We start from the raw sequence: 27,913 nt of genomic DNA, 5'->3' as shown, positions 1-27,913 counted from the left end.
CAACTCCCTCCAAAGGTTTTCTATGGGGTTGAGATCTGGAGAGTAGCTAGGCCACTCCAGGACCTTCATATGCTTCTTACGAAGCCACACCTTCGTTGCCCTGGTGGTGTGCTTGGAATCATTATCATGCTGAAAGAGCCATCCACGTTTCATCTTCAATGCCCTTTCTGATGGAAGGAGGTTTGCACTCAAAATCTCACGATATATGGCCCCATTTATTCTTTCATGTATCTGGATCAGTCATCCTGGTGCCTTTGCAGAGAAACTACCCCAAAGCATGATGTTGCCACCCTCATGCTTCACAGAAGGTATGGTGTTCTTTGGATGCAACTCAGTATTCTGTCTCCTCCAAACACAAGTTTTGTTTCTACCAAACATTTCAACTTTGGTTTCATCAAACCATATGACATTCTCCCAATACTCTTCTGGATGGTTATAGGATGTTTCGCCCCCAGCAGTTTGCCCCCGGGTACATTTCGCCCCCAGCAGTTTGCCCCCGTTTGTCCTTGTGGTTCATGAATTCCCATTTGTCATCAATCCAAGTGTCACAAAAGTACTGTACAGAGTGCTGCACTTTTGTGACATGTTAAATCAACTGTTTCCATCTGATGTCACGGGGTACTGCTAGACTGCACTCCGTGACCCAAGGAGCTGCAGCTGTGACAGGTAAGTATCATCCTGGGGACCAAATGCTGGGGATGAAATGTGCGGGGGTGAACTGTACCCAAGGGTGAACTGCTGGGGGTGAACTGCTGTGGGCCAAACATCCAAATCCCCTTTTGGATAATCGAAATGCTCTCTAGCAAACTTCAGACGGGCCCGGACATGTACTGGTTAAGCAGTGGGACACATCTGGCACTACAGGATCTGAGTCCCTGGCAGCGTAGTGTGTTACTGATGGTAGCCTTTGTTACGGTGGTCCCAGCTCTATGCAGGTCATTCACTAGGTCCCCCCGTGTGGTTCTGGGAATTTTGCTCACCGTTCTTGTCATCATTTTGACCCCACGGGGTGAGATCTTGTCTGGAGCCCCAGATCGAGGGAGATTATCAGTGGTCTTGTATGTCTTCCATCTTCTTATTGCTCCCATAGTTGATTTCATCACACCAAGCTGCTTGCCTATTGCAGATTCAGTCTTCCCAGCCCGGTTCAGGGCTACAATTTTGTTTCTGGTGTCTCTTGACAGCTCTTTGGTCTTCACCATAGTGGAGTTTGGAGTCAGACTGTTTGAGGTTGTGGAGGGGTGTATTTTATACTAATAACAAGTTCAAACAGGCGCCATTAATACAGGTAATGAGTGGAGGACAGAGGAGCCTCTTAAAGAAGAAGTTACAGGTCTGTGAGAGACAGAAATCGTGCATGTTTTTAGGTGACCAAATACTTATTTTCCACCATAATTTGCAAAATAAATCTTACCAAGTCAGACAAGGTGATTTTCTGGATTTCTTTTCTCATTTTGTCTCCCATAGTTGAGGTCTACCTATGATGTCAATTACAGGCCTCGCTCATCTTTTTAAGTGGGAGAACTTGCACAATTGGTGGCGGACTAAATACTTTTTTCCCACTGTATGTTCACACGCAGCGTTTTTGCAGCGTTTTGTTTCTGAAGCCAAAACCTGCTCTGTGGGCAGTAAAATTACTACTACTCGTTTGCTGCATTTTATTGGGTGTGGATTACACGTGTGCTTTGTCTACATAACTTGTTTAATAAAGTTGGTTTTATTTTCCAGAAATGCTTTAAAAAGCTGCAAAAACAGTTATTGCATATTTCCAGTATTTTTGCACTTTCTCATCACTTTTTGTGGGTGACAGTGGAAAACGCCGAAAGATCTGAAATGCTGCAGACTAAAAAATGCTGCCGCTCTCAGATTCTCATCGCTTCAGCTCGGACTGGAAAATGTAGCTTTTAATTTGCGTTAAAAAATCCCCCTGCATCTGAACACAGCTTATACTGAGGTTATCAGTTTATGAAAAACAGAAGCCGCTGAGCTCAGGTATTGGATCCAGTAGACATGGCGTCAGTCCACGTGAAGCTGCTGAGCTCAGGTATTGGATCCAGTAGACATGGCGTCAGTCCATGTGAAGCTGCTGAGCTCAGGTATTGGATCCAGTAGACACGGCATCAGTCCACGTGAAGCCGCTGAGCTCAGGTATTGGATCCAGTAGACATGGCGTCAGTCCAAGTGAAGCTGCTGAGCTCAGGTATTGGATCCACTAGGGATGTCGTCAGTCCACGTGAAGCTGCTGAGCTCAGGTATTGGATCCAGTAGACATGGCGTCAGTCCATGTGAAGCTGCTGAGCTCAGGTATTGGATCCAGTAGGCATGGCGTCAGTCCACGTGAAGCTGCTGAGCTCAGGTATTGGATCCAGTAGACATTGCGTCAGTCCACGTGAAGTTGCTGAGCTCAGGTATTGGATCCAGTAGACATGGCGTCAGTCCATGTGAAGCTGCTGAGCTCAAGTATTGGATCCAGTAGACATGGCGTCAGTCCACGTGAAGCTGCTGAGCTCAGGTATTGGATCCAGTAGACATGGCGTCAGTCCACGTGAAGTTGTTGAGCTCAGGTATTGGATCCAGTAGACATGGCGTCAGTCCATGTGAAGCTGCTGAGCTCAGGTATTGGATCCAGTAGACATGGTGTCAGTCCACATGAAGCTGCTGAGCTCAGGTATTGGATCCAGTAGGCATGGCGTCAGTCCAGGTGAAGCTGCTGAGCTCAGGTATTGGATCCAGTAGACATGGCATCAGTCCACGTGAAGTTGCTGAGCTCAGGTATTGGATCCAGTAGACATGGCGTCAGTCCATGTGAAGCTGCTGAGCTCAGGTATTGGATCCAGTAGACATGGCGTCAGTCCATGTGAAGCTGCTGAGCTCAGGTATTGGATCCAGTAGACATGGTGTCAGTCCACATGAAGCTGCTGAGCTCAGGTATTGGATCCAGTAGGCATGGCGTCAGTCCAGGTGAAGCTGCTGAGCTCAGGTATTGGATCCAGTAGACATGGCATCAGTCCACGTGAAGTTGCTGAGCTCAGGTATTGGATCCAGTAGACATGGCGTCAGTCCATGTGAAGCTGCTGAGCTCAGGTATTGGATCCAGTAGACATGGCGTCAGTCCATGTGAAGCCGCTGAGTTCAGGTACTGGATCCAGTAGGCATGGCATCAGTCCATGTGAAGCTGCTGAGCTCAGGCATTGGATCCAGTAGGCATGGCGTCAGGCCACGTGAAGCCGCTGAGCTCAGGTATTGGATCCAGTGGTGTTGACATGAAGTCAGTTGTGCAAACAATTACCGTTGTCAGAATTGGCGTCTAAACCTGGGAAGAGCTCATTCAGATGGAAGGAATTTTCATGCATGAGAAGAACAGTCCTTGTTTCATCTAAGTTTGGTCAGCGTTTCATCAGTTTTTTCCAATGAAAAAAAAAAAAGTTTCTCCATGACGTCTCTGTGCTGGCCGATTTTTATTTTTTTCTCACAGATTTGCATTGCTGAGTTTGATAAGACACTTGGAGCAATACCAGACATGTCTGTGATTTTACAAAGACCACCCAGTCTGCAAAAATAAAAATAAGACATGTGAACAGCCCCCCACAGATGATACTAGGTATGAGTGCTGTCTGTGAAAAACCAGGAGAGAACTCGTACGTGAAAAACTGACGTATGATTAAGCCCTTAAGCAGCTAGGTTTTTATTAAAAAAATTTCATTCGGAGAACAGTGGGTTTTCTAAACCCTCCGAGAGCCATCCCCATCTAGGCCATATCTACTCCCTCCCGCATCTGCTTGGAGCCATCCACCTAGACCTTTGCCAAGAGCTATCCCCACCCCTTCTGAAAGCCATCCCCACCCAACCTCCACCTGGGCCATCTCTACTCCCTCCGGGAGGCATTCTCCCACACCTGGGCCATCTCTACTTTCTCTGGGAGGCATTTTCTCACCTTTCACACCTGGACCATCTCTACCCCTGCCCTGACTCATCCCACATCCACCGTTAGCTATCCCTCCAGACCTTCGCCAAGAGCTATTGCCATCCCTTCTGAGAGCCATCCCCACTCAACCCCCAACTGTGCTTTCTCCACCCACTCTAGGAGCCATCCCGCCAACACCACTGCCTCAGCCATCTCCACGGCTCTAGGAGCAGTCCCCCCCATACCTCCGCCTGTGCCATCTCCACCCCCTCTAAGAGCCCCTTCCCCACCTGGGCCATCTCTACCCCTGCATGGAGCCATCCCAATCTTGCATCTTTCAGGAGCCATTCCACCTTGCCTAGGCCACCCCACCCCATTTACGAATGGGTCTTGTCCACTTGTGGGTATTATGGCCTGACCTGGTTCCTTCCGCTATATCCACCTGTGTGAGGTGTAGGAGTATTCAGGCTCATCACGCTCCTCATTCCGGGTGGAATAATCAGGCAGGATGCACGTCTTATTCTTTATTTATGAGTACGCACTTTCACATACTGGATGTAGGAGCTTACAATGCACCTTCATCGCATGGCTGTGCAGCGAGGGTCGTGGGATCAGATTGGGCGGAAGGTCAGCAGCGGTGGTTTTTCTGGCATCAGGATGAATCTGAAAACTGTGTTTAGGTCATGTTTACACACCGTGTCAATCTGGAAGTTCTTCAGCATCTGGAGGGTGAGAAAAAAACAGGTTACCCTCAAACCCGCAAACTACCTCTCATGACCCAGACATCCATTACCTGCCTGTCATCACTCTTATACCCATCACCCAGACACCCTCGCCCCAGACAATCATCACCAACCTGTCCTCACCTGCCACTTGTCCTCATCCTGGATCCAATTCCACCTCAGCCCGACACCTGTCAAAAGCCAGACTCTTCATCTCAAATTGGTCGCCTGGGCACCCACCTGTCACCTGAAGCCATCTTGATCTTACCCCGAACACCTGTCCTCAGCTGTACTGCTAGCCCCTACAACGCACCTGCCCCATCACCTGCTGCCCTGTAACTTCCTTCCCCTGTGCTGCAGCCACTGTATGCATATACTATATACAATGGACATAAAAGTCTGCACACACTCTATGCCTCACTGTGATAAGGGGTGGTGATGACCGGTGTCTGCTTTACACCTTCTGGGATTATGGCCACAGAGTTCCCCATCGGTCTCGTCCGACAGATCACGTTTCCTACTTTTGGCCGATGTGATGGAGTATTTGGCAGAACATCGCCGACTTATATGTAAGAAAAGGCTACTTCTCCGCCCAACCCAACAGGCCAGAGATTTGAGGAATACGGGAGATTGTGGTCATCTGTAAGACACCACCAGGACTGGCCAGAAATCCCTGCAGCTCCTCTAATGTTGCCATCGGCATCCACTGACAATGTCCTTCTTGTCTTTTCCCCAATATCTAAGGGAAGTCCAGTTCTCGGTAATGTCGCTGTGTTGCCAGATTTCAGCTCTTTCTTGTGACATCTTCACAGTGTCTATGGTAGATCTAATCCCTGTATTTGTCCCTTCTCCTGGCTGACAACTTTCCACACTGAGAACCTTTGCTGTGTTGTCAGCTGTTTACAGGAGAATCCACCGAGAGCAGTGACACTTTCTCTGGGGCCGATCAAAATCACTGGAAATGATGGTGGCCGAGCACTGACTACTATGTAACATGAGGGGATAAGAGGGTGTGTGCACTTTTACAACCACAGTATTTTGGTTTATTTTTGTTTTCCCCTCAGAATGATTTTAGCTTTTCTCACTGAATTTGTACTGATTGTGGGTGATGTTAAAAGGGAAAAAGTTTGGAGATTCTTCTGGCATTTATTGTACATGGCAAAAACCTGGTATTTTATTAGAGGTGTGTAGACTTTTTATATCCACTGTATTCTGTGAGTGCTGCATGGACTTACGTGCATCAGGAAAAGCATCATTTCTGTCTCCGCAATCCTTCTACCAATGCACTGTCGCGATCCAAAGCCAAATGCCAGCGCCTTAAAGTTTGTGTCATCTCGACGCATCCAGCGACCAGGATCGTAACGTTGGGGGTCCTGAAAGATGTGGGAGCTGCGGCCCATGGGATACAGACCTACCTGCACCAGAGTCTGCAAAAGAGGACAGACTATGGCATACAGTGAAAGAAGTGGGTGCTAGATGGGACAGAATTCGGGGTACAGTGCAAGACACTTGCGGGTAAGTGGGACACATGGGGTACAGAGCTAGACGTGGGGTTAGGGGGGAAAGAAGATAGGGCACAGAACAAGATAGGAGTGGTATAGGGGACAGAATATGGAGTAAAACGCAAGTCGCGGGGGTAGAGGGGATGGAATATTGGGGTACAAAGCGAGACATGGAAGGTAGATGGGACAATATGGGGGTGCTGTATGGTGGTTGTGGGGTTGCTGAAGCCAAGATGGATGAGGTGTCTTTAGGATCATATCTTGTAGTGTAGACAGGTCCATGTGGGATTTGGTCTGTATTTGTAGAGTATTTATAGAAGAGCTCTGATTATTTTGGGTATCCCTAATAAGAGAATGGGCAAAGTCTCACCCCAGAGGGAATGTGGTAGTTGTGCAGCGTGATGTCCTTGGTCAGATATCTCTGGACTGTGATCCCCACAGGATACAACCTGAAGACAACCGAGAGCAATAGATTAAACATCTCCATAGCAGGTGCCATCTAGTGGTTATATTATCAGGAAACTAAACTTCTGCTCATGCTCGGGTAGAGGATGAGTCCTCATGGCGTGTGCCTTCTGCTTATATCATGGCATGAGACTCTCCAGCTTTTATTACCTTTAGGACGGGCCACAGGACATCGAGCACTGCAGGACATGGCCTTAACTCCAAGACTGTTTTGCAGGGTTGAGGATACTTGGAAGGAAGACAAGAGTCATCTGTCGAGTGGTAGAGCTGGCACTTACCGCAGCGTCTCCTTGATCGCCCCCTTCAGTAGAGGCATGAGGTTCAGTAGCTGGTTCAAGTCTTGAGGGTTTTGGGCCTCTGCTTTGCGAACCTCATCCCTGAGTTCTCTCTGTACAGATGGATTTCTGGCCAGTTCAAAGAGGGTGAAGAGTAAGGGCATGGCTGTCTGCAGGGGCAAGAAGGCAAAAGTCAGACAATATATTCCCAGGATTGGAGATAAGATGACGGGGAAGAGTAAGGGCATCAGCATCTGTGAGAAGAAGGAAGCACACGTCAGACACAGTAGATGCCCTTGAAACGGTGAAGAGTTAAGGGCAAGGGCATCTGCAGGAGCTAGAAGACTAAAGTTAAACACAACAGATGATGAGTAAGGGCATAGCCATCTGTGAGGATAAGTAGACAAGAGTCAAACACAAGACCCTAAGAAAGGGGATAGGATAAAAATTAAGAGCTTGGCCATCCGTTAGGGCAAGTACATACAACAAGACCCCAAAAAGGGGATAAAGAGTAAGCGCTTCGCCATCTTTGGGGACAAGTAGATACAACAAAACTGCAAAAAGAGAATGAAGTGTAAGGGTATGGACATCTGTGAAGACAAGTAGATAAAACAAAACTCCAAGAGAAGGATGATGTGTAAGAGCTTGGCCATTTCTGAAGACACGTTGATACAACAGAACTCCAAGAAGAGGATGACATGTAAGCGCTTGGCTATCAGTGGGGACAAGTTGATAGAATAAGACCCCAAGAAGAGGATGATGTGTAAGGGCTTGGTCATCTGTGGGGACAAGTAGATACAACAAGACCCCAAGAAGAGGAAGATGTGTAAGGGCTTGGTAATCTGTGGGCTTGGTCATCTGTGGGGACAAGTAGAGACAATAATACCCCAAGAAGAGGATGATGTGTAAGGGCTTGGTCATCTGTGGGGACAAGTGGATACAATAAGACCCCAAGAAGAGGATGATGTGTAAGGAATTGGTCATCTGTGGGGACAAGTAGATACAACAAGACCCCAAGAAGAGGATGATGTGCAAGGGCTTGGTCATCTGTGGGCTTGGTCATCTGTGGGGACAAGTAGTTACAATAAGACCCCAAGAAGTGGATGATGTGTAAGGACTTGGTCATCTGTGGGGACAAGTAGATACAACAAGACCCCAAGAAGAGGATGATGTGTAAGGGCTTGGTTATCTGTGGAGACAAGTAGATACAACAAGACCCCAAGAAGAGGATCATGTATAAGGGCTTGGCCACCCCTGGGCGGTCAAGTAGATACAACAAGAATGAACCCGGGGGAAGATAGAAGAGAAGGCACATCCAAGGTAAACACAAGTCAATAGTTCTTTAATCTGTAAATCTGTATCCATTAAAATGACAAACAAGGGATTTATAACCGACACGTTTCTGCAGAGTCACTCGCCCTTAATTAGGGTATAACACATAATGATTTTATTTAACCCCTTCATGACCCAGCCTATTTTGACCTTAAAGACCTTGCCGTTTTTTGCAATTCTGACCAGTGTCCCTTTATGAGGTAATAACTCAGGAACGCTGTAACGGATCCTAGCGGTTCTGAGATTGTTTTTTCGTGACATATTGGGCTTCATGTTAGTGGTAAATTTAGGTCAATAAATTCTGCGTTTATTTGTGATAAAAACGGAAATTTGGCGAAAATTTTGAAAATTTCGCATTTTGAATTTTTATTCTGTTAAACTAGAGAGTTATGTGACACAAAATAGTTAATAAATAACATTTCCCACGTGTCTACTTTACATCAGCACAATTTTGGAAACAAAATTTTTTTTTGTTAGGAAGTTATAAGGGTTAAAATTTGACCAGCGATTTCTCATTTTTACAACGAAATTTACAAAACCATTTTTTTAGGGACCACCTCACATTTGAAGTCAGTTTGAGGGGTCTATATGGCTGAAAATACCCAAAAGTGACACCATTCTAAAAACTGCACCCCTCAAGGTACTCAAAACCACATTCAAGAAGTTTATTAACCCTTCAGGTGCTTCACAGCAGCAGAAGCAACATGGAAGGAAAAAATGAACGTTTAACTTTTTAGTCACAAAAATTATCTTTTAGCAACAATTTTTTTATTTTCCCAATGGTAAAAAGAGAAACTGAACCACGAAAGTTGTTGTCCAATTTGTCCTGAGTACGCTGATACCTCATATGTGGGGGTAAACCACTGTTTGGGCGCACGGCAGGGCTTGGAAGGGAAGGAGCGTCATTTGACTTTTTGAATAAAAAATTGGCTCCACTCTTTAGCGGACACCATGTCACGTTTGGAGAGCCCCTGTGTGCCTTAAAATTGGAGCTCCCCCACAAGTGACCCCATTTTGGAAACTAGACGCCCCAAGGAACTTATCGAGATGCATAGTGAGCACTTTGAACCCCCAGGTGCTTCACAAATTGATCCGTAAAAATGAAAAAGTACTTTTTTGTTTCACAAAAAAATTCTTTTAGCCTCAATTTTTTCATTTTCACATGGGCAACAGGATACAATGGATCCTAAAATTTGTTGGGCAATTTCTCCTGAGTACACCAATACCTCACATGTGGGGGTAAACCACTGTTTGGGCACATGGTAAGGCTCGGAAGGGAAGGAGCGCCATTTGACTTTTTGAATGAAAAATTATCTCCATCATTAGCGGACACCATGTCGCGTTTGGAGAGCTCCTGTGTGCCTAAACATTGGAGCTCCCCCACAAGTGACCCCATTTTGGAAACTAGACCCCCCAAGGAACTTATTTAGATGCCTAGTGAGCACTTTAAACCCTCAGGTGCTTCACAAATTGATCTGTAAAAATGAAATAGTACTTTTTTTTCACACAAAAAATTCTTTTCGCCTCAATTTTTTCATTTTCACATGGGCAGTAGGATAAAATGGATCATAAAATTTGTTGGGCAATTTCTCCCGAGTACGCCGATACCTCATATGTGGGGGTAAACCACTGTTTGGGCACACGGCAGGGCTCGGAAGGGAAGGCGTGCCATTTGACTTTTTGAATGGAAAATTAGCTCCAATTGTTAGCGGACACCATTTTGGAAGATGGCGGCGCCTGGGGAGAAGACGGACGGACCCCGGCAGGATCGGTAAGTATGATGGGGTTGGGGGGAGCACGGGGGGGTGAATCGGAGCGCGGGAGGGGTGGAACGGAGCACGGGGAGGGTGGAACGGAACACGGGGGGGGGGGGTGGAACGGAGCACGGGGGGGTGGAACGGAGCACCGGGGGGGGGTGGATCGGAGTGCAGGGGGGGTGATTGGAGCACGGGGAGGGTGATTGGAGCACGGGGGTGAGCGGACAAGAGCACGGGGGGGAGCGGAGCACAGGACGGAGGGGAGCGGGGCAGTGTACCGGACAGATCGGAGGGCTGTGGGGGCGATCGGTGGGGTGGGGTGGGTGCACATTAGTATTTCCAGCCATGGCCGATGATATTGCAGCATCGGCCATGGCTGGATTGTAATATTTCACCCGTTATAATAGGTGAAATATTACAAATCGCTCTGATTGGCAGTTTCACTTTCAACAGCCAATCAGAGCGATCGTAGCCACGGGGGGGGTGAAGCCACCCCCCCTGGGCTAAACTACCACTCCCCCTGTCCCTGCAGATCGGGTGAAATGGGAGTTAACCCTTTCACCGGATCTGCAGGGACGCGATCTTTCTGTGACACAGCATATGCGTCACAGGTCGGATTGGCACCGACTTTCATGACGCATACGCTGTGTCACAGGTCGGGAAGGGGTTAAAGCACAAAAAAATCATATGGTGGACAAGCACATGATGTAAGTGCTATTTACAGGGAAAAACGTCAGAAATGCGTCGGTTTTAAATCCCTTGTTTGTCATTATAATGAATACAGATAATAGAACTGTTGACTTTTATTTACCTTGGATGTGCCATCTCTTCCGTTTTCTGCCTGGTTCGACATTGCTGCGCTACACAAGCCTCAGACATGGCACGCTTTGGTCCGATCCTCTTGTCTACATTTGAACTGGTGTGATCAAGGTCCTTCACCCCCTTCATTCCCCCTTTTTTACTAGATACAACAAGACTCCAAGAAGGAGATGAAGAGTAAGGGCTTGGCTATCTGTGGGGACAAGCAGATACAAAGAGAATTCAGGAAAGTGATTCCAAGTAAGGACATGATCCTCTGTGGAGGCAAGTAGACTAGAGTCAAACACGACCCCAAGAAGGGGATGAAGAGGAAGAACATGGAGACCATAATATATTATGTTTGAGACAGGTTACTGTTAACGTGTTCACAATTGTACCTTGAGGTGGCCACATACTGCAGATGACAGAATATCTCCCCCCAAACCACCCAGTGCACATTTTGGGAGGGGAAAGTCCCATCAGCAGCTTCTCTCCATGGAAACAGAGTATTAGGCATGTTTAAAATCAACATGCCTACCCCCATATTTGCCATCGGGGAGAATTGAAACATTACCGTACGCATTAGTCTGCAGAATGTACAATTCATCCTCGCCCCCATGAAGAGCTGCATAGCACCAGCATTGTAAGATGTTAGCTGGTGATCCACCATCATGTTCAACCACCACATAACCAGTTGCAGACCACTAGACCATGAACCCCTCTCACCGTGTCCACTCCTCCAGCCATCAGCTCGGTGATATTGGCTTTTATAGAGTCCAGTGGAAGTTCTCCTTGTAGCAGCAGCTCTGCCATTATCCCGGAGTATCCACGCTCCTGACCCAGACAGAACTCCTGGTAAATGTTCTGGATGCACCGATCCGCTGCAGCGACATCAGGAAGAGGAGAGTGAGATGAGGTGAGGAAAGGTGAGATGGTGCATTCCAGGCAGAGGATGATCTCCAGGACCAGGCAGAGGATGATCTCCAGGACCAGGCAGGGGATAATCTCCAGAACCAGGCAGGGGATGATCTTCAGGACCAGGCAGGGGATGATCTCTAGGACCAGGCAGGGGATGATCTCCAGGACCAGGCAGGGGATGATCTCCAGGACCAGGCAGGGGATGATCTCCAGGACCAGGCAGGGGATGATCTCCAGAACCAGTTAAAGGATGATCTCCAGGACCAGGCAGGGGATAATCTCCAGAACCAGGCAGAGGATGATCTCCAGGACCAGGCAGGGGATGATCTCCAGGACCAGGCAGGGGATGATCTCCAGGACCAGGCAGGGGATGATCTCCAGGACCAGGCAGGGGATAATCTCCAGAACCAGGCAGAGGATGATCTCCAGGACCAGGCAGGGGATGATCTCCAGGACCAGGCAGGGGATGATCTCCAGGACCAGGCAGGGGATGATCTCCAGGACCAGGCAGGGGATGATCTCCAGGACCAGGCAGGGGATGATCTCCAGGACCAGGCAGGGGATGATCTCCAGGACCAGGCAGAGGATGATCTCCAGGACCAGGCAGCGGATGATCTCCAGTACCAGGCAGGGGATGATCTCCAGGACCAGACAGGGGACGATTTCTAGGACCAGGCAGGGATTGATCTCCAGGACCAGGCAGGGGACGATTTCTAGGACCAGGCAAGGGATGATCTCTAGGACCAGGCAGGGGATGATGTCCAGGACCAGGCAGGGGATGATCTCCAGAACCAGGCAGGGGATGATCTCCAGGACCAGGCAGGGGATGATCTCCAGGACCAGGCAGGGGATGATCTCCAGAACCAGGCAGAGGATCTCCAGGACCAGGCAGGGGATGATCTCCAGGACCAGGCAGGGGACGATTTCCAGGACCAGGCAGGGGATGATCTCCAGGACCAGTTAAAGGATGATCTCCAGGACCAGGCAGGGGATGATCTCCAGAACCAGGCAGAGGATGGGGTCCAGGACCAGGCAGGGGATGATCTCCAGAACCAGGCAGGGGATGATCTCCAGGACCAGGCAGGGGATGATCTCCAGGACCAGGCAGGGGATGATCTCCAGAACCAGGCAGAGGAGGATGTCCGGGAACAGGCAGGGGATGATCTCCAGAACCAGGCAGCGGATGATCTCCAGGACCAGGCAGGGGATGATCTCCAGGACCAGGCAGGGGATGCTCTCCAGAACCCGGCAGGGGATGCTCTCCAGAACCCGGCAGAGGATGATCTCCAGCACCCGGCAGGGGACGATCTCCAGGACCAGGCAGGGGACGATCTCCAGGACCAGGCAGGGGATGATCTCCAGGACCAGGCAGGGGATGATCTCCAGAACCAGGCAGAGGATGATGTCCAGGACCAGGCAGGGGATGATCTCCAGGACCAGGCAGGGGATGATCTCCAGAACCAGGCAGAGGATGATGTCCAGGACCAGGCAGGGGATGATCTCCAGAACCAGGCAGGGGACGATCTCCAGGACCAGGCAGGGGACGATCTCCAGGACCAGGCAGGGGATGATCTCCAGGACCAGGCAGGGGATGATCTCCAGGACCAGGAAGGGGATGATCTCCAGGACCAGGCAGGGGACCATCTCCAGGACCAGGCAGGGGACGATCTCCAGAACCAGGCAGAGGACGATGTCCAGAACCAGGCAGGGGACGATCTCCAGGACCAGGCAGGGGATGATATCCAGCACCAGGCAGGGGATGATCTCCAGGACCAGGCAGGGGACCATCTCCAGGACCAGGCAGGGGACGATCTCCAGAACCAGGTAGAGGACGATGTCCAGGACCAGGCAGGGGATGATCTCCAGGAGCAGGCAGGGGATGATCTCCAGGAGCAGGCAGGGGATGATCTCCAGGACCAGGCAGGGGATGATCTCCAGGACCAGGCAGGGGATGCTCTCCAGAACCAGGCAGGGGATGATCTCCAGGAGTAGACAGAGGATGATCTCCAGGACCTAGGAGGACTCACCCTGCTCGAATATAATGTCCCAAGACTTCATATGTTCCCTCCATATGCGGCTGTCTGACAGTCTCATCAGCTGGTAGGGGAAGTAGATCAGTGGGAGCGTGGTCTTTATCATCATCTCCACCGCGCTAATAAACCGCAGGGACTCCTGGTTTGGATGTTCCTCCAGAAGTCCAAGACGTTGCCCATACAAGACGTAACTGCTGGCTGCAAAATCCAATACATGGTGAGAGCCATACATTCACAGGTTATACCAGCTGTATCTATATTTATACATCATGTGATGCCCAGACTATACCAGCTATACCCATATTTATATACTATGTAATGCCCAGGTTATACCACCTGTATCTATATTTCATACACCATGTGATGCCCAGGTAAGGTTATACCAGTTATACCTACATTTTATACAGCACGTGATACCCAGGATATATCAGCAATACGTATATTTATACACCATGTGATGCGCAGGTTATACCAGCTGTATCTATATTTTATCCACCAGTTGATACCTAGGTTATACCAGCTGAATCTACATTTTATACACCATGTGATGCCCAGGGTATACCAGTTGTGTCTATATACACAATGTGATGCCCAGGTTATACAAGCTGTATCTATATTTTATACACCAGGTGATGCCAAGGTTATACCAGATGTATCTATATTTCATACACCTTGTGATGCCCAGGTTATACCAGCTGTATCTATATTTAATACACCAAGTGATGCCAAGGTTATACCAACTGTATCTATATTTCATACACCATGTGATGTCCAGGTTATACCAGATGTATCTATATTTATCACCATGTGATGCCCAGGATATACAAGCTGTATCTATATGTATACACCATGTGATGCCCAGGTTATACCAGCTGTACCTGTATTTAATACACCAAGTGATGCCAAGGTTATACCAGCTGTATCTATATTTATACACCATGTGATGTCCTGGTTATACCAGATGTATCTATATTTATACACCATGTGATGCCCAGGTTATACCAGCTGTACCTATATTTCATACACCATGTGATGTCCTGGTTATACCAGATGTATCTATATTTATACACCATGTGATGCCCAGGATATACCAGCTGTATCTATATGTATACACCATGTGATGCCCAAGTTATACCAGCTGTGAGATATGGGAAAATGATATATAATTGATATCATTTTGAAATTTAATGGAATTCCTATCAAATACAGTTTGGCCCAATATACATGCTCCAAACTCAGCCCCCACCTTTAGCATTTCCCTCTGGCCAAAAGGGAAGTCAATTACACACCAAACATTGGGACCTCATCATCCAGGGAGGGCACTTCCTTGGACAGGGCAAACCAATGGCTTTTTTTAATTAGCTCAAGCAAATAGGCCTTTGAAACTCTCTCGGGAGGGGGGGGGGCAAAATGCATAGACCCTGTGCCCCCCAGCACCAATTCCAGCAAGTATCACAGGGGTGTGAACTCTTGTGCAGTTATCAGCCAACTGGCTTCCTTTGTTGGACTGAGGCTGACAACGCAGATATATATTGGCACTGCAGATCCCAGCACAAGGCTCTGAGATGTTGAATCTAGAAAATGACTTATAATAAAAGAATGCAATATCTCTGAACCTAGCCGAGCACATAATCAGAATCTGTATTCCTTTCCCCACAAGCCCATACCGTGTAGCCACCTCTAGAATTCTGCATTATTGAGTCCTAAAGCATAGCTACCAGAAATTAAATATGGTAGCCGTATTTGGTCTCCCTGCACAGATACAATCCAGCAGAACCCAGTCTGTCTCATTTAGAGCATCGGGAGGAAAGTTATGGGCATCCATGGTTCTGGCCAGAAACCATGCTCTCAGATGTGGGAGGAGAGAGGCTGCACAGCCCAGGGGTTGGCACAGCGTGTGGGAGGGGGCAACCTAGGGGATAATAGGCAGCTCCTCATTTTGGACTGTAGATTATTTCTACTGGCAGGAGACCCATTAGCGGACGCGGCCAGAAAATTATGTAACAAAGATTTGGACCTGTAATTCATCAACGCCTCCCTATGGTCACATGCTACATAACACGGCTATTGTAATCTATCTGCACCCTACTCCTGTACTACACTCCTGACTGTATACTTGTATATTGTTCTTGTATATATATCTGTATCTTTCTAGTGCGCCTTTCCGCGATTAAATATAAAATTAATCTTGGGCTGCTCTTTTATCTCGAATCCCCATGTCTGCATGCTCAGTTGATTATTATATGCTACCCAGGTGTTGGTTTCTGACTCGATATAAGCCTGTTGTTTCACGGGGCTTGTATCTAACTAGCAACAGGTGGCAGCATACCGTCCTGTGTTAGTGAGGAACTCTGACAGTGACGGCCAGGAGGTTTACATATATATCCCCAGCCTGGACTGGTGATATATATCCCCCTCACTGGGGACTCCTCAATAACTCGTATCTATAAGGTAAGCCTCTCTGGCGTCTATTTGAGCTCGGTGCAGTTCCCTGACTGACGGTTTTACGTGCGGTTATAAGATATGGGTGGGAATGACCACTCACATATCCCACCCCAGGGACGTGGTTTGGCAGACAAAATAGAGGCTAGGTCTTGCATTCAGTGTCTGTGGCTGGAGGTGAGGAGACCTCCAGTGTGTGTTGTTAAAGACACCGACCTGAGCGGGTGGACCCGCAATACCATATGGACTATTTGTTTTCAGTTTGTTTTTCACTTTGTGCCTGACGATGCTCTGTTTTATTTTGCCACCCGGAGCCGTTTATGTAGTGAAATAAATTTGCCTGGTCTTTTGCATGAAAACTGTCTCCTGTGCCAACCTCGAGCAGCTCAGTGAGCTCCCTACAATTGGTGCTAGAAGCACGGGCACGAATCCCCAGGGGCAGTGTGACTGCCGCACAGATATTGCATGTCCTGGGTGAAAGCAGCTGCAGGAGAAAAATCTGACAACATGGAGGAATTGATAAGGCAACTCATGCAGGTTAATCTCCACCAACAACAGATATGGCAGCAACAACACGAGCAGCATAGAGAACAGCAGCAGATACAGCAGGAGACAAATAAACTCCTGATGCAACAAATTCAACAGCATCACCGGCAGCAAATAGAACTACTGGCGGGAAACATCCATAGCAGAGAGACCGTCCCAAACCCAAATCGAGGTGATGACTCTCATGTGAAGAAGAAAGTAAGAAGAGCATTAAAAATGATGACCCCTTTGATGACGTTGAGGCATTCCTAGCGGTGTTTGAAAGGGTGGCGCAACAGTAGAAATTGCTTCTGGAGCAGGAGGCGGAGGTTCTGGCACCATATCTAATGAGGCAACCACAGAAAGCTTACTATGACTTGGCGTTGCAGGACGCAAAAGATTACGGCAAGTTAAAGGCTGAGATCCTGGCATGTTTAGGAGTGACTCTAATTGTCAGGGCACAATGGGTGCACGAGGGGGCATATCACAGTGACAAACCTCCCTGGTCCCAAATGTTCGATCTCCTACATCTGGTCCAAAAATGGTTGCAACCTGAATCCTCCTCCCCAGCACAGATGGTGGAGAAGTTTGTCATGGACAGGTTAATACACTCCCTACCAAGGCCGGTGCAATCCTGGGTTGCCCAGGGAGATCTCCGTAATGCCGATGACCTAGTGAGCCAGGTGGAGAGGTATCAGGCCATCGAGAGGTCCTTGAGGAAGCAAGAGGTTGTAGCATCCCCATACTGGGGTTCCCAAAGCGGGGCTGACGCCCAAAAGAGGGGAGCTAGAGCCACACCTGGGGGTGGCCAAGAGCACCAGAGTTAGTGGCCAAGATCCCTTCCCATAGTGTATTTGTTGGAAGTGTCATACCCCTGGCCACATAGCCGCCCGTTGTCCCATAACCACCAAGCTACTGGACTGCAGCACAGGATGGCGCTGCTCATATTTTGCATATCCGGCCTCTAATGTTGCTCCCCAAACGGGAGAGGGACTGCAGGCATGCCCCATGATAGTAAGCAGGGTGCAAGGACTGGTCTGCTGGACTCACGGAGTTTGGTAACCCTAGTGAGGGCCACAATTCCTCATGGGCTGATTCCTGGACAGAGGGTAGGCGTCCGCTGTATCCATAGTGACATGAAGGACTACCTTGTGGCCCAGGTGGTCATAAACAAACAAACTGTGGCACCGAGTCCCATGAGGTCGGCATGATCATGGACCTATTGCACCCTATTATAATAGGGTGGGACTTTATGTTATTTTGGGACTTGTGGGGAAAAAGAAGGACGGCTGGTTGCCCAGACGTCAGCCAGGTTGCTCCGGGAAAAACCTTGTAGCAGGCTGTGAATAACAGGTTTCCCATTTGTGTGCTTGTTATCGATGAGTATGAGGCCCAAGAAAAACGTTGTAACTGCCAAAATCAAGGATTTAACTCTAAAAGGGGCATTTAACAATATAACGGTACTGAATGGGGTAGCCCAAGAGCCGGGGGCTGACACTCGATACCCACATTTTGACCTGAATGGGGAGGTGATACTGTATATTGCATTACCAAGCTGAGAAGGGAGGCAATTGAGCAGTTACTGGTGCCAGGGCCATACAGACGCAAAGTGTTAGGCATGGCCCATACCCATGTGTTAGGTGGTCATCTGGGCATAGATAAAACCCAGGAAAAGATCCTCCAGAGGTTCTACTGGCGTGGTTGTCACCGTGATATTGTGAACTTCTGTAGGTCCTGTCCCACCTGCCAGCTAACCTCCCCAGCGGCCCACTTTCATAGTCCTTTGGTGCCTTTGCCCATTATTGAGGTTCCGTTTGATTGCATAGCCATGGATCTAGTGGGACCCCTGGTCAAGTTTGCCAGAGTGCATCAGTATATCGTGATGATACTGGACGATGCTACGTGATACCCGGAGGCCATTCCACTACGCAACTCCTCCGCCAAGGATATCGTCCAAGAGTTGGTTCAGGTCTTCTCTAGGACGGGGTTGCCAAAAGAGATCCTGATGGACCAAGAAACCATATTTATGTCAAATGTGATGAAGGAGTTGTGCAAAACCCTGCAAATCACACAACTCCGGACCTCAGTCTATCATCCACAGATGGATGGCTCGGTAGAAAGATTCAACAAAACCTTGAAAGCCATTTTAAAGGAGGTCATGGAGAAAGACGACCAGGACTGGGACTTGTGGGGAAAAGGAAGGACGGCTGGTTGCCCAGACGTCAGCCAGGTTGCTCCCGGAAAAACCTTGTAGCAGGCTGTGAATAACAGGTTTCCCATTTGTGTGCTTGTTGGCGATGAGTATGAGGCCCAAGAAAAATGTTGTAACCGCCAAAATCAAGATTTAACTCTAAAAGGGGCATTTAGCAATATAACGGTACTGAATGGGGTAGCCCAAGAGCCGGGGGCTGAAACCCGATACCCACATTTTGCCCTGAATGGGGAGGTGATACTGTATATTGCATTACCAAGCTGAGAAGGGAGGTAATTGAGCAGTTGCTGGTGCCAGGGCCATACATACGCAAAGTGTTAGACATGGCCCATACCCATGTGTTAGGTGGTCATCTGGGCATAGATAAAACCCAGGAACAGATCCTCCAGAGGTTCTACTGGCCAGGTTGTCACCGTGATATTGTGAACTTCTGTAGGTCCTGTCCCACCTGCCAGCTAACCTCCCCAGCAGCCCACTTTTATAGCCCTTTGGTGCCTTTCCCCATTATTGAGGTTCCGTTTGATTGCATAACCATGGATCTAGTGGGACCCCTGGTCAAGTTTGCCAGAGTGCATCAGTATATCCTGATGACACTGGACGATGCAACGTGATACCCGGAGGCCATTCCACTACGTAACTCCTCCGCCAAGGATATCATCCGAGAGTTGGTTCAGGTCTTCTCTAGGACGGGGTTGCCATAAGAGATCCTGATGGACCAAGAAACCATATTTATGTCAAATGTGATGAAGGAGTTGTGCAAAACCCTGCAAATCACACAACTCCGGACCTCAGTCTATCATCCACAGACGGATGGCTCGGTAGAAAGATTCAACAAAACCTTGAAAGCCATGTTAAAGGAGGTCATGGAGAAAGACGACCAGAACTGGGACTGTCTACTACCGTACCTTCTATTCTCCATCAGAGAAGTCCCATGTGCCTCTACGGGGTCCTCCCCGTTTGAACTGTTGTATGGCCGACACGCTTGTGGACTCCTCGATGTAGCCAAACAGACGTGGGAGGCGGAGTCTACACCCTACCGGAGTGTGATTTAGTATGTGGCCCAGATGCAACAGAGGATTGCTAAGGTGATGCCCTTTGTGAAAAAACACCTCATAACACAAGAGGCACGGTCGAGGATATACAATAGTTCGGCAAGGGTGAGACAATTCAACACTGGCGATCGAGTACTGGTGCCCACGGTGGAGACCAAATTCCTGGTCTTGTGGCAGGGTCCCTATGAGGTAGTGCAGAAAGTTGGGGAGGTCAACTACAAAATCCACCAACCGGGGAAGTGGAAGCCTTACCATGTGAACCTAATCAAGCCATGGCAGGGCAGAGAACCTGAAGAAAACCCTTGTCTGCTGGTCTAGTCCAAGGTCAGGGTGGAGGATGTTAAGGTGGCAGATGCCTTATCCCGCTCGCAGAGGCAGCAGTGCTGGGAGGTACTGCAGCGGAACAGAGACCTGTTCTCAGAACTCCTGGGGTGTACGAAGATTATAGAGCATGAGGTTCTGACAGAGCCTCATGTCCAGGTCAACATGAAACCATATTGGATTGCTGAAGCTCTTAGAGAGGTAATCTTGAAGGCGGTAAAGCGGATGCTGATCCTGGAAGTCATCGAAGAGTCCAAAAGTGGCTGATCCAGTCCAATAGTCTTAGTGCCAAAGCCAGATGGAGAATGGCGGTTTAACAACGACTATATGAAGCTGAACAAAGTCTCTAAGTGCGATGCTTACCCAATGCCCCGGGTCGATGAACTGATTGAGAGGCTAGGGCTGGCTCTGTACATTACTAACCTTGACCTCACAAAAGGGTATTGGCAAATCCCTATGTCCCAAGATGCCAAGGAGAAGACTGCCTGTTCAACGCCAGATAGATGATTCCAATACACAAGGATGCCGTTTGGGTTATAAGGCACTCCAGCTACATTCCAGAGAGCCATGGACAGGATCCAGACCCCCCACAAAAGGTATGCAGCGGCCTACCTGTATGACATTGTAATCTTCAACCAGGATTGAGGAAGCCATCTGAACAAGGTCCAGGCCATACTGGATGCTCTATGGAAGGCGGGGGTTTTCTATAAAACCAAAACAAAATGTGCCTTGGGAATGGAGGAAGAGAAGTACTTGGGCTATGTTGTAGGCTGGAGTGAAATGAAGCCCCGGATAAATAAAGTTGAGGCGATCCAGGGCTGGCCACAAATTCTCTCAAAGAAGCAGGTCAGGGCGCTCCTGGGCATTCTGACCTATTACCGCCGGTTTATTCCAAACTTCGCCATGATAGCTACCTCTCTGACAGACCTCCTTAAAGGGACAAAGTCGGTTATGGCTAAGTGGTCTCCAGAAGCTGAGACAGCCTTCCAGGAACTGAAGCTGGTCCTTTGGAAACAGCCGGTGCTGGTAACACCCGATTTCTCCTAAGAAGTTTGCTGTCCAGACGGATGGGTCAGATGTTGGGCTGGGCATGATCTTCTCTGAAGAGGTGAATGATGAACAGCACCCCATCGTGTATCTTAGCCAAAAGTTGTTATCCTGCGAGAAAAACTATTCCATAGTAGAGAAGGAATGTTTAGCCATCAAGTGGGCATTGGACTCTCTAAGATACTACCTCTTGGGCAGGAAGTTCAGACTAGTGTCAGACCATGCCCCACTGAAGTGGATGAGGGAGAAGAAAGGGAACAACACCCAAGTGACCAGGTGGTTCCTAGCACTTCAGGATTTTAACTTCCATGTAGAGCATAGGTCAGGGAAACAGCATGGCAATGCTGACGCTCCCTCGAGAGTCCACTGTTTATTGGCAGAAGGTGCCAAGTCCACCCCAGGTTTGGGCAGGGGGTATGTGAGAGGGTGGCCAGACAAGTCCTTGAGGGGAGATATGTGTAATAGCGGCTGTTAGCAGCGGTGATGTGAACTTGGAAGCATCCTCCAGCACATATAGTGCTTAGAGAGTAATTTGGCCAATCCAGGGCCGGGTTTTACGAGCGGTCATAAGAGATGGGTGGGAATGACGGCTGTTATGTAGGCAATCCAGTGACACAGTGTGCCAGCAATCAGAGCACATACAGTGATCTGACAACAACCCAAAAACAATAGAACGAGCTCTGAGACGTGGAATCTCTGTAGACCGCAATACCTAAACCTATCCTAAGCACAACTAAAGGCAGCTGTGGATTGCGCCTGACACTACCTATGCAACTCGGCACAGCCTGAGGAGCTGACTAGCCTGAAGATAGAAAAACAAGCCTGACTTGCCTCAGAGAAATACCCCAAAGGAAAAGGCAGCCCCCCACATATAATGACTGTTAGCAAGAAGAAAAGACAAACGTAGGGATGAAATAGATTCAGCAAAGTGAGGCCCGATATTCTAGATAGAGCGAGGATAGCAAAGAGAACTTTGCAGTCTACAAAAAACCCTAAAGCAAAAAACCACGCAAAGGGGGCAAAAAGACCCACCGTGCCGAACTAACGGCACGGCGGTACACCCTTTGCGTCTCAGAGCTTCCAGCAAAACGAATTGACAAGCTGGACAGAAAAAGTAGCAACAAAAGCAAAAAAGCACTTATCTAAGCAGAGCAGCAGGCCACAGGAAAGATCCAGAAGCTCAGATCCAACACTGGAACATTGACAAGGAGCAAGGAAGACAGAATCAGGTGGAGTTAAATAGCAAGGCAGCCAACGAGCTCACCAGAACACCTGAGGGAGGAAGCTCAGAAGCTGCAGTACCACTTGTGACCACAGGAGTGAATTCAGCCACAGAATTCACAACAGTACCCCCCCTTGAGGAGGGGTCACCGAACCCTCACCAGAGCCCCCAGGCCGACCAGGATGAGCCACATGAAAGGCACGAACAAGATCTGGAGCATGGACATCAGAGGCAAAAACCCAGGAATTATCTTCCTGAGCATAACCCTTCCATTTAACCAGATACTGGAGTTTCCGTCTAGAAACACGAGAATCCAAAATTTTCTCCACAATATACTCCAATTCCCCCTCCACCAAAACCGGGGCAGGAGGCTCAACAGATGGAACCATAGGTGCCACGTATCTCCGCAACAACGACCTATGGAATACATTATGTATGGAAAAGGAGTCTGGGAGGGTCAGACGAAAAGACACAGGATTGAGAATCTCAGAAATCCTATACGGACCAATAAAATGAGGTTTAAATTTAGGAGAGGAAACCTTCATAGGAATATGACGAGAAGATAACCAAACCAGATCCCCAACACGAAGTCGGGGACCCACACGGCGTCTGCGATTAGCGAAAAGTTGAGCCTTCTCCTGGGACAAGGTCAAATTGTCCACTACCTGAGTCCAGATCCGCTGCAACCTGTCCACCACAGAATCCACACCAGGACAGTCCGAAGACTCAACCTGTCCTGAAGAGAAACGAGGATGGAACCCAGAATTGCAGAAAAATGGAGAGACCAAGGTAGCCGAGCTGGCCCGATTATTAAGGGCGAACTCAGCCAACGGCAAAAAGGACACCCAATCATCCTGGTCTGCAGAAACAAAACATCTCAGATATGTTTCCAAGGTCTGATTGGTTCGTTCGGTCTGGCCATTAGTCTGAGGATGGAAAGCCGAGGAAAAAGATAGGTCAATGCCCATCCTACCACAAAAGGCTCGCCAAAACCTTGAAACAAACTGGGAACCTCTGTCAGAAACAATATTCTCAGGAATGCCATGCAAACGAACCACATGCTGGAAGAACAAAGGCACCAAATCAGAGGAGGAAGGCAATTTAACCAAGGGCACCAGATGGACCATTTTAGAAAAGCGATCACAGACCACCCAAATGACTGACATCTTTTGAGAAACGGGAAGGTCAGAAATGAAATCCATCGAAATATGTGTCCAAGGCCTCTTTGGGACCGGCAAGGGCAAAAGCAACCCACTGGCACGTGAACAGCAGGGCTTAGCCCTAGCACAAATCCCACAGGACTGCACAAAAGTACGTACATCCCGTGACAGAGATGGCCACCAGAAGGATCTAGCCACTAACTCTCTGGTACCAAAGATTCCAGGATGACCAGCCAACACCGAACAATGAAGTTCAGAGATAACTTTACTAGTCCACCTATCAGGGACGAACAGTTTCTCCGCCGGACAACGATCAGGTTTATTCGCCTGAAATTTTTGCAACACTCGCCGCAAATCAGGGGAGATGGCAGACACAATGACTCCTTCCTTGAGGATACTCGCCGGCTCAGATGAACCCGGAGAGTCGGGCACAAAACTCCTAGACAGAGCATCCGCCTTCACATTTTTAGAGCCCGGAAGGTACGAAATCACAAAATCGAAGCGGGCAAAAAATAACGACCAACGGGCCTGTCTAGGATTCAAGCGCTTGGCAGACTCGAGATAAGTAAGGTTCTTATGATCAGTCAATACCACCACGCGATGCTTAGCTCCTTCAAGCCAATGACGCCATTCCTCGAATGCCCACTTCATGGCCAGCAACTCTCGGTTGCCCACATCATAATTACGCTCAGCAGCCGAAAACTTCCTGGAAAAGAAAGCACATGGTTTCAACACTGAGCAACCAGAACCTCTCTGTGACAAAACCGCCCCTGCTCCAATCTCAGAAGCATCAACCTCGACCTGGAACGGAAGAGAAACATCTGGTTGACACAACACAGGGGCAGAAGAAAAACGACGCTTCAACTCCTGAAAAGCTTCCACAGCAGCAGAAGACCAATTAACCAAATCAGCACCCTTCTTGGTCAAATCGGTCAATGGTTTGGCAATGCTAGAAAAATTACAGATGAAGCAACGATAAAAATTAGCAAAGCCCAGGAATTTTTGCAGACTTTTCAGAGATGTCGGCTGAGTCCAATCCTGGATGGCTTGGACCTTAACCGGATCCATCTCGATAGTAGAAGGGGAAAAGATGAACCCCAAAAATGAAACCTTCTGCACACCGAAGAGACACTTTGATCCCTTCACAAACAAAGAATTAGCACGCAGGACCTGGAAAACCATTCTGACCTGCTTCACATGAGAGTCCCAATCATCTGAGAAGATCAAAATGTCATCCAAGTAAACAATCAGGAATTTATCCAGATACTCACGGAAGATGTCATGCATAAAAGACTGAAACACAGATGGAGCATTGGCAAGTCCGAACGGCATCACTAGATACTCAAAATGACCCTCGGGCGTATTAAATGGAGTTTTCTATTCATCTCCTTGCCTGATTCTCACCAGATTATACGCACCACGAAGATCTATCTTAAGGTACCTTCACACATAACGATATTGTTAACGATATCGTTGCTATTTGTGACGTAGCAACGATATCGTTAATGAAATCGTTCTGTGTGACAGCGACCAACGATCAGGCCCCTGCTGGGAGATCGTTGGTCGCTGAACAAAGTCCAGAACTTTGTTTCGTCGCTGGATCTCCCGTGGACATCGCTGGATCGGCGTGTGTGACACCGATCCAGCGATGTCTTCACTGGTAACCAGGGTAAACATCGGGTAACTAAGCGCAGGGCCGCGCTTAGTAACCCGATGTTTACCCTGGTTACCATGCTAAAAGTAAAAAAAAACAAACACTAGATACTTACCTACAGCCGTCTGTCCTCCAGCGCTGTGCTCTGCTCTCCTCCTGCACTGGCTGTGAGCCGGAAAGCAGAGCGGTGACGTCACCGCCAGTACAGGAGGAGAGCAGAGAAGCAGAGCACAGCGCCGGGGACAGACGGCTGTAGGTAAGTATCTAGTGTTTGTTTTTTTTTACTTTTAGGATGGTATCCAGGGTAAACATCGGGTTACTAAGCGCGGCCCTGCGCTTAGTTACCCGATGTTTACCCTGGTTACCGGCATCGTTGGTCGCTGGAGAGCGGTCTGTGTGACAGCTCTCCAGCGACCAAACAGCGACGCTGCAGCGATCCGAATCGTTGTCGGTATCGCTGCAGCGTCGCTTAATGTGAAGGGGCCTTTAGTGTACCAACTAGCCCCCTTAATCCGAGCAAACAAGTCAGATAACAATGGCAAGGTATACTGAAATTTAACAGTGATCTTATTAAGAAGGCGGTAATCAATACACGGTCTCAGCGAACCATCCTTCTTGGCTACAAAAAAGAACCCTGCTCCCAGTGGTGATGACGATGGGCGAATATGTCCCTTCTCCAGGGATTCCTTCACATAACTGCGCATAGCGGCGTGTTCAGGCACGGATAAATTAAATAATCGACCTTTAGGGAATTTACTACCAGGAATCAAATTGATAGCACAATCACAATCCCTATGCGGAGGTAGAGCATCGGACTTGGGCTCTTCAAATACATCCTGATAATCAGACAAGAACTCTGGGACCTTAGAAGGAGTGGATGACGAAATAGACAAAAATGGAACATCACCATGTACTCCCTGACAACCCCAGCTGGTTACCGACATGGAATTCCAATCCAATACTGGATTATGGGTTTGCAGCCATGGCAACCCCAACACGACCACATCATGCAGATTATGCAACACCAGAAAGCGAATAACTTCCTGATGTGCAGGAGCCATGCACATGGTCAGCTGGGCCCAGTATTGAGGTTTATTCTTGGCCAAAGGTGTAGCATCAATTCCTCTCAATGGAATAGGACACCGCAAAGGCTCCAAGAAAAACCCACAACGTTTAGCATAATCCAAATCCATCAGATTCAGGGCAGCGCCTGAATCCACAAACGCCGTGACAGAATACGATGACAAAGAGCATATCAAGGTAATGGACAGAAGGAATTTGGATTGTACAGTACCAATGACGGCAGACCTATCGAACCGCTTAGTGCGCTTAGGACAATCAGAAATAGCATGAGTGGAATCACCACAGTAGAAACACAGACCATTCAGACGTCTGTGTTCTTGCCGTTCAACTCTGGTCATAGTCCTATCGCACTGCATAGGCTCAGGTTTAATCTTAGACAATACCGCCAGATGGTGCACAGATTTACGCTCGCGCAAGCGACGACCGATCTGAATGGCCAAAGACATAGACTCATTCAAACCAGCAGGCATAGGAAAACCGACCATGACATGCTTAAGAGCCTCAGAGAGACCCTTTCTGAACAAAGCTGCCAGCGCAGATTCATTCCACAGAGTGAGTACTGACCACTTCCTAAATTTCTGACAATATACTTCTATATCATCCTGACCCTGGCACAAAGCCAGCAAATTTTTCTCAGCCTGATCCACTGAATTAGGCTCATCGTAAAGTAATCCGAGCGCCAGGAAAAACGCATTGACATTACTCAATGCAGGGTCTCCTGGCGCAAGAGAAAATGCCCAGTCCTGAGGGTCGCCGCGCAAAAAAGAAATAATAATCAAAACCTGTTGAATAGGATTACCAGAAGAATGAGGTTTCAAGGCCAGAAATAGCTTACAATTATTTTTGAAATTAAGAAACTTAGTTCTATCACCAAAAAACAAATCAGGAATAGGAATTCTTGGTTCTAACATAGATTTCTGATCAATAGTATCTTGAATCCTTTGTACATTTATAACGAGATTATCCATTGAAGAGCACAGACCCTGAATATCCATGTCCACACCTGTGTCCTGAAACACCCAAATGTCTAGGGGAAAAAAAAGACTGAACACAGAGCTGAGAAAAAAAAATGATGTCAGAACTTCTTCTTTCCCTCTATTGAGAATCATTAGGTTGGCTCCTTGTACTGTTATGTAGGCAATCCAGTAACACAGTGTGCCAGCAAACAGAGCACATACAGTGATCTGACAATAACCCAAAAACAATAGAACGAGCTCTGAGACGTGGAATCTCTGTAGACCGCAATACCTGAACCTATCCTAAACACAACTAAAGGCAGCTGTGGATTGCGCCTGACACTACCTATGCAACTCGGCACAGCCTGAGGAGCTGACTAGCCTGAAGATAGAAAAACAAGCCTGACTTGCCTCAGAGAAATACCCCAAAGGAAAAGGCAGCCCCCCACATATAATGACTGTTAGCAAGATGAAAAGACAAATGTAGGGATGAAATAGATTCAGCAAAGTGAGGCCCGATATTCTAGACAGAA

At 48.2% G+C, this 27,913-nt stretch overlaps 1 protein-coding gene across 1 annotated transcript in view; it reads right to left on the bottom strand.

Moving 5' to 3' along the window:
- Positions 1–4,413: 4,413 nt before the first annotated feature.
- LOC138643248 (cytochrome P450 11B, mitochondrial-like) overlaps positions 4,414–27,913 on the bottom strand; it is a 61,057-nt gene continuing 37,557 nt past the window's right edge. Inside the window, exons 4-9 of the mRNA XM_069732130.1 lie at positions 13,701–13,904; positions 11,482–11,636; positions 6,872–7,038; positions 6,499–6,577; positions 5,862–6,053; positions 4,414–4,626 (exon numbers count right to left, since the gene is read on the bottom strand). Of these exons, the coding sequence (XP_069588231.1) occupies positions 4,516–4,626; positions 5,862–6,053; positions 6,499–6,577; positions 6,872–7,038; positions 11,482–11,636; positions 13,701–13,904 (908 nt within the window). The 3' untranslated portion in view covers positions 4,414–4,515. The remainder of the gene's footprint in view (positions 4,627–5,861; positions 6,054–6,498; positions 6,578–6,871; positions 7,039–11,481; positions 11,637–13,700; positions 13,905–27,913) is intronic.

Source organism: Ranitomeya imitator, chromosome 6 (assembly GCF_032444005.1).
Source record: "Ranitomeya imitator isolate aRanImi1 chromosome 6, aRanImi1.pri, whole genome shotgun sequence".
In the NCBI taxonomy this organism is placed as follows: Eukaryota; Metazoa; Chordata; class Amphibia; order Anura; family Dendrobatidae; genus Ranitomeya; species Ranitomeya imitator.
The sequence above is the reverse complement of the archived record's forward strand: the minus strand, read 5'-3'. Positions and strand labels throughout refer to the sequence as shown.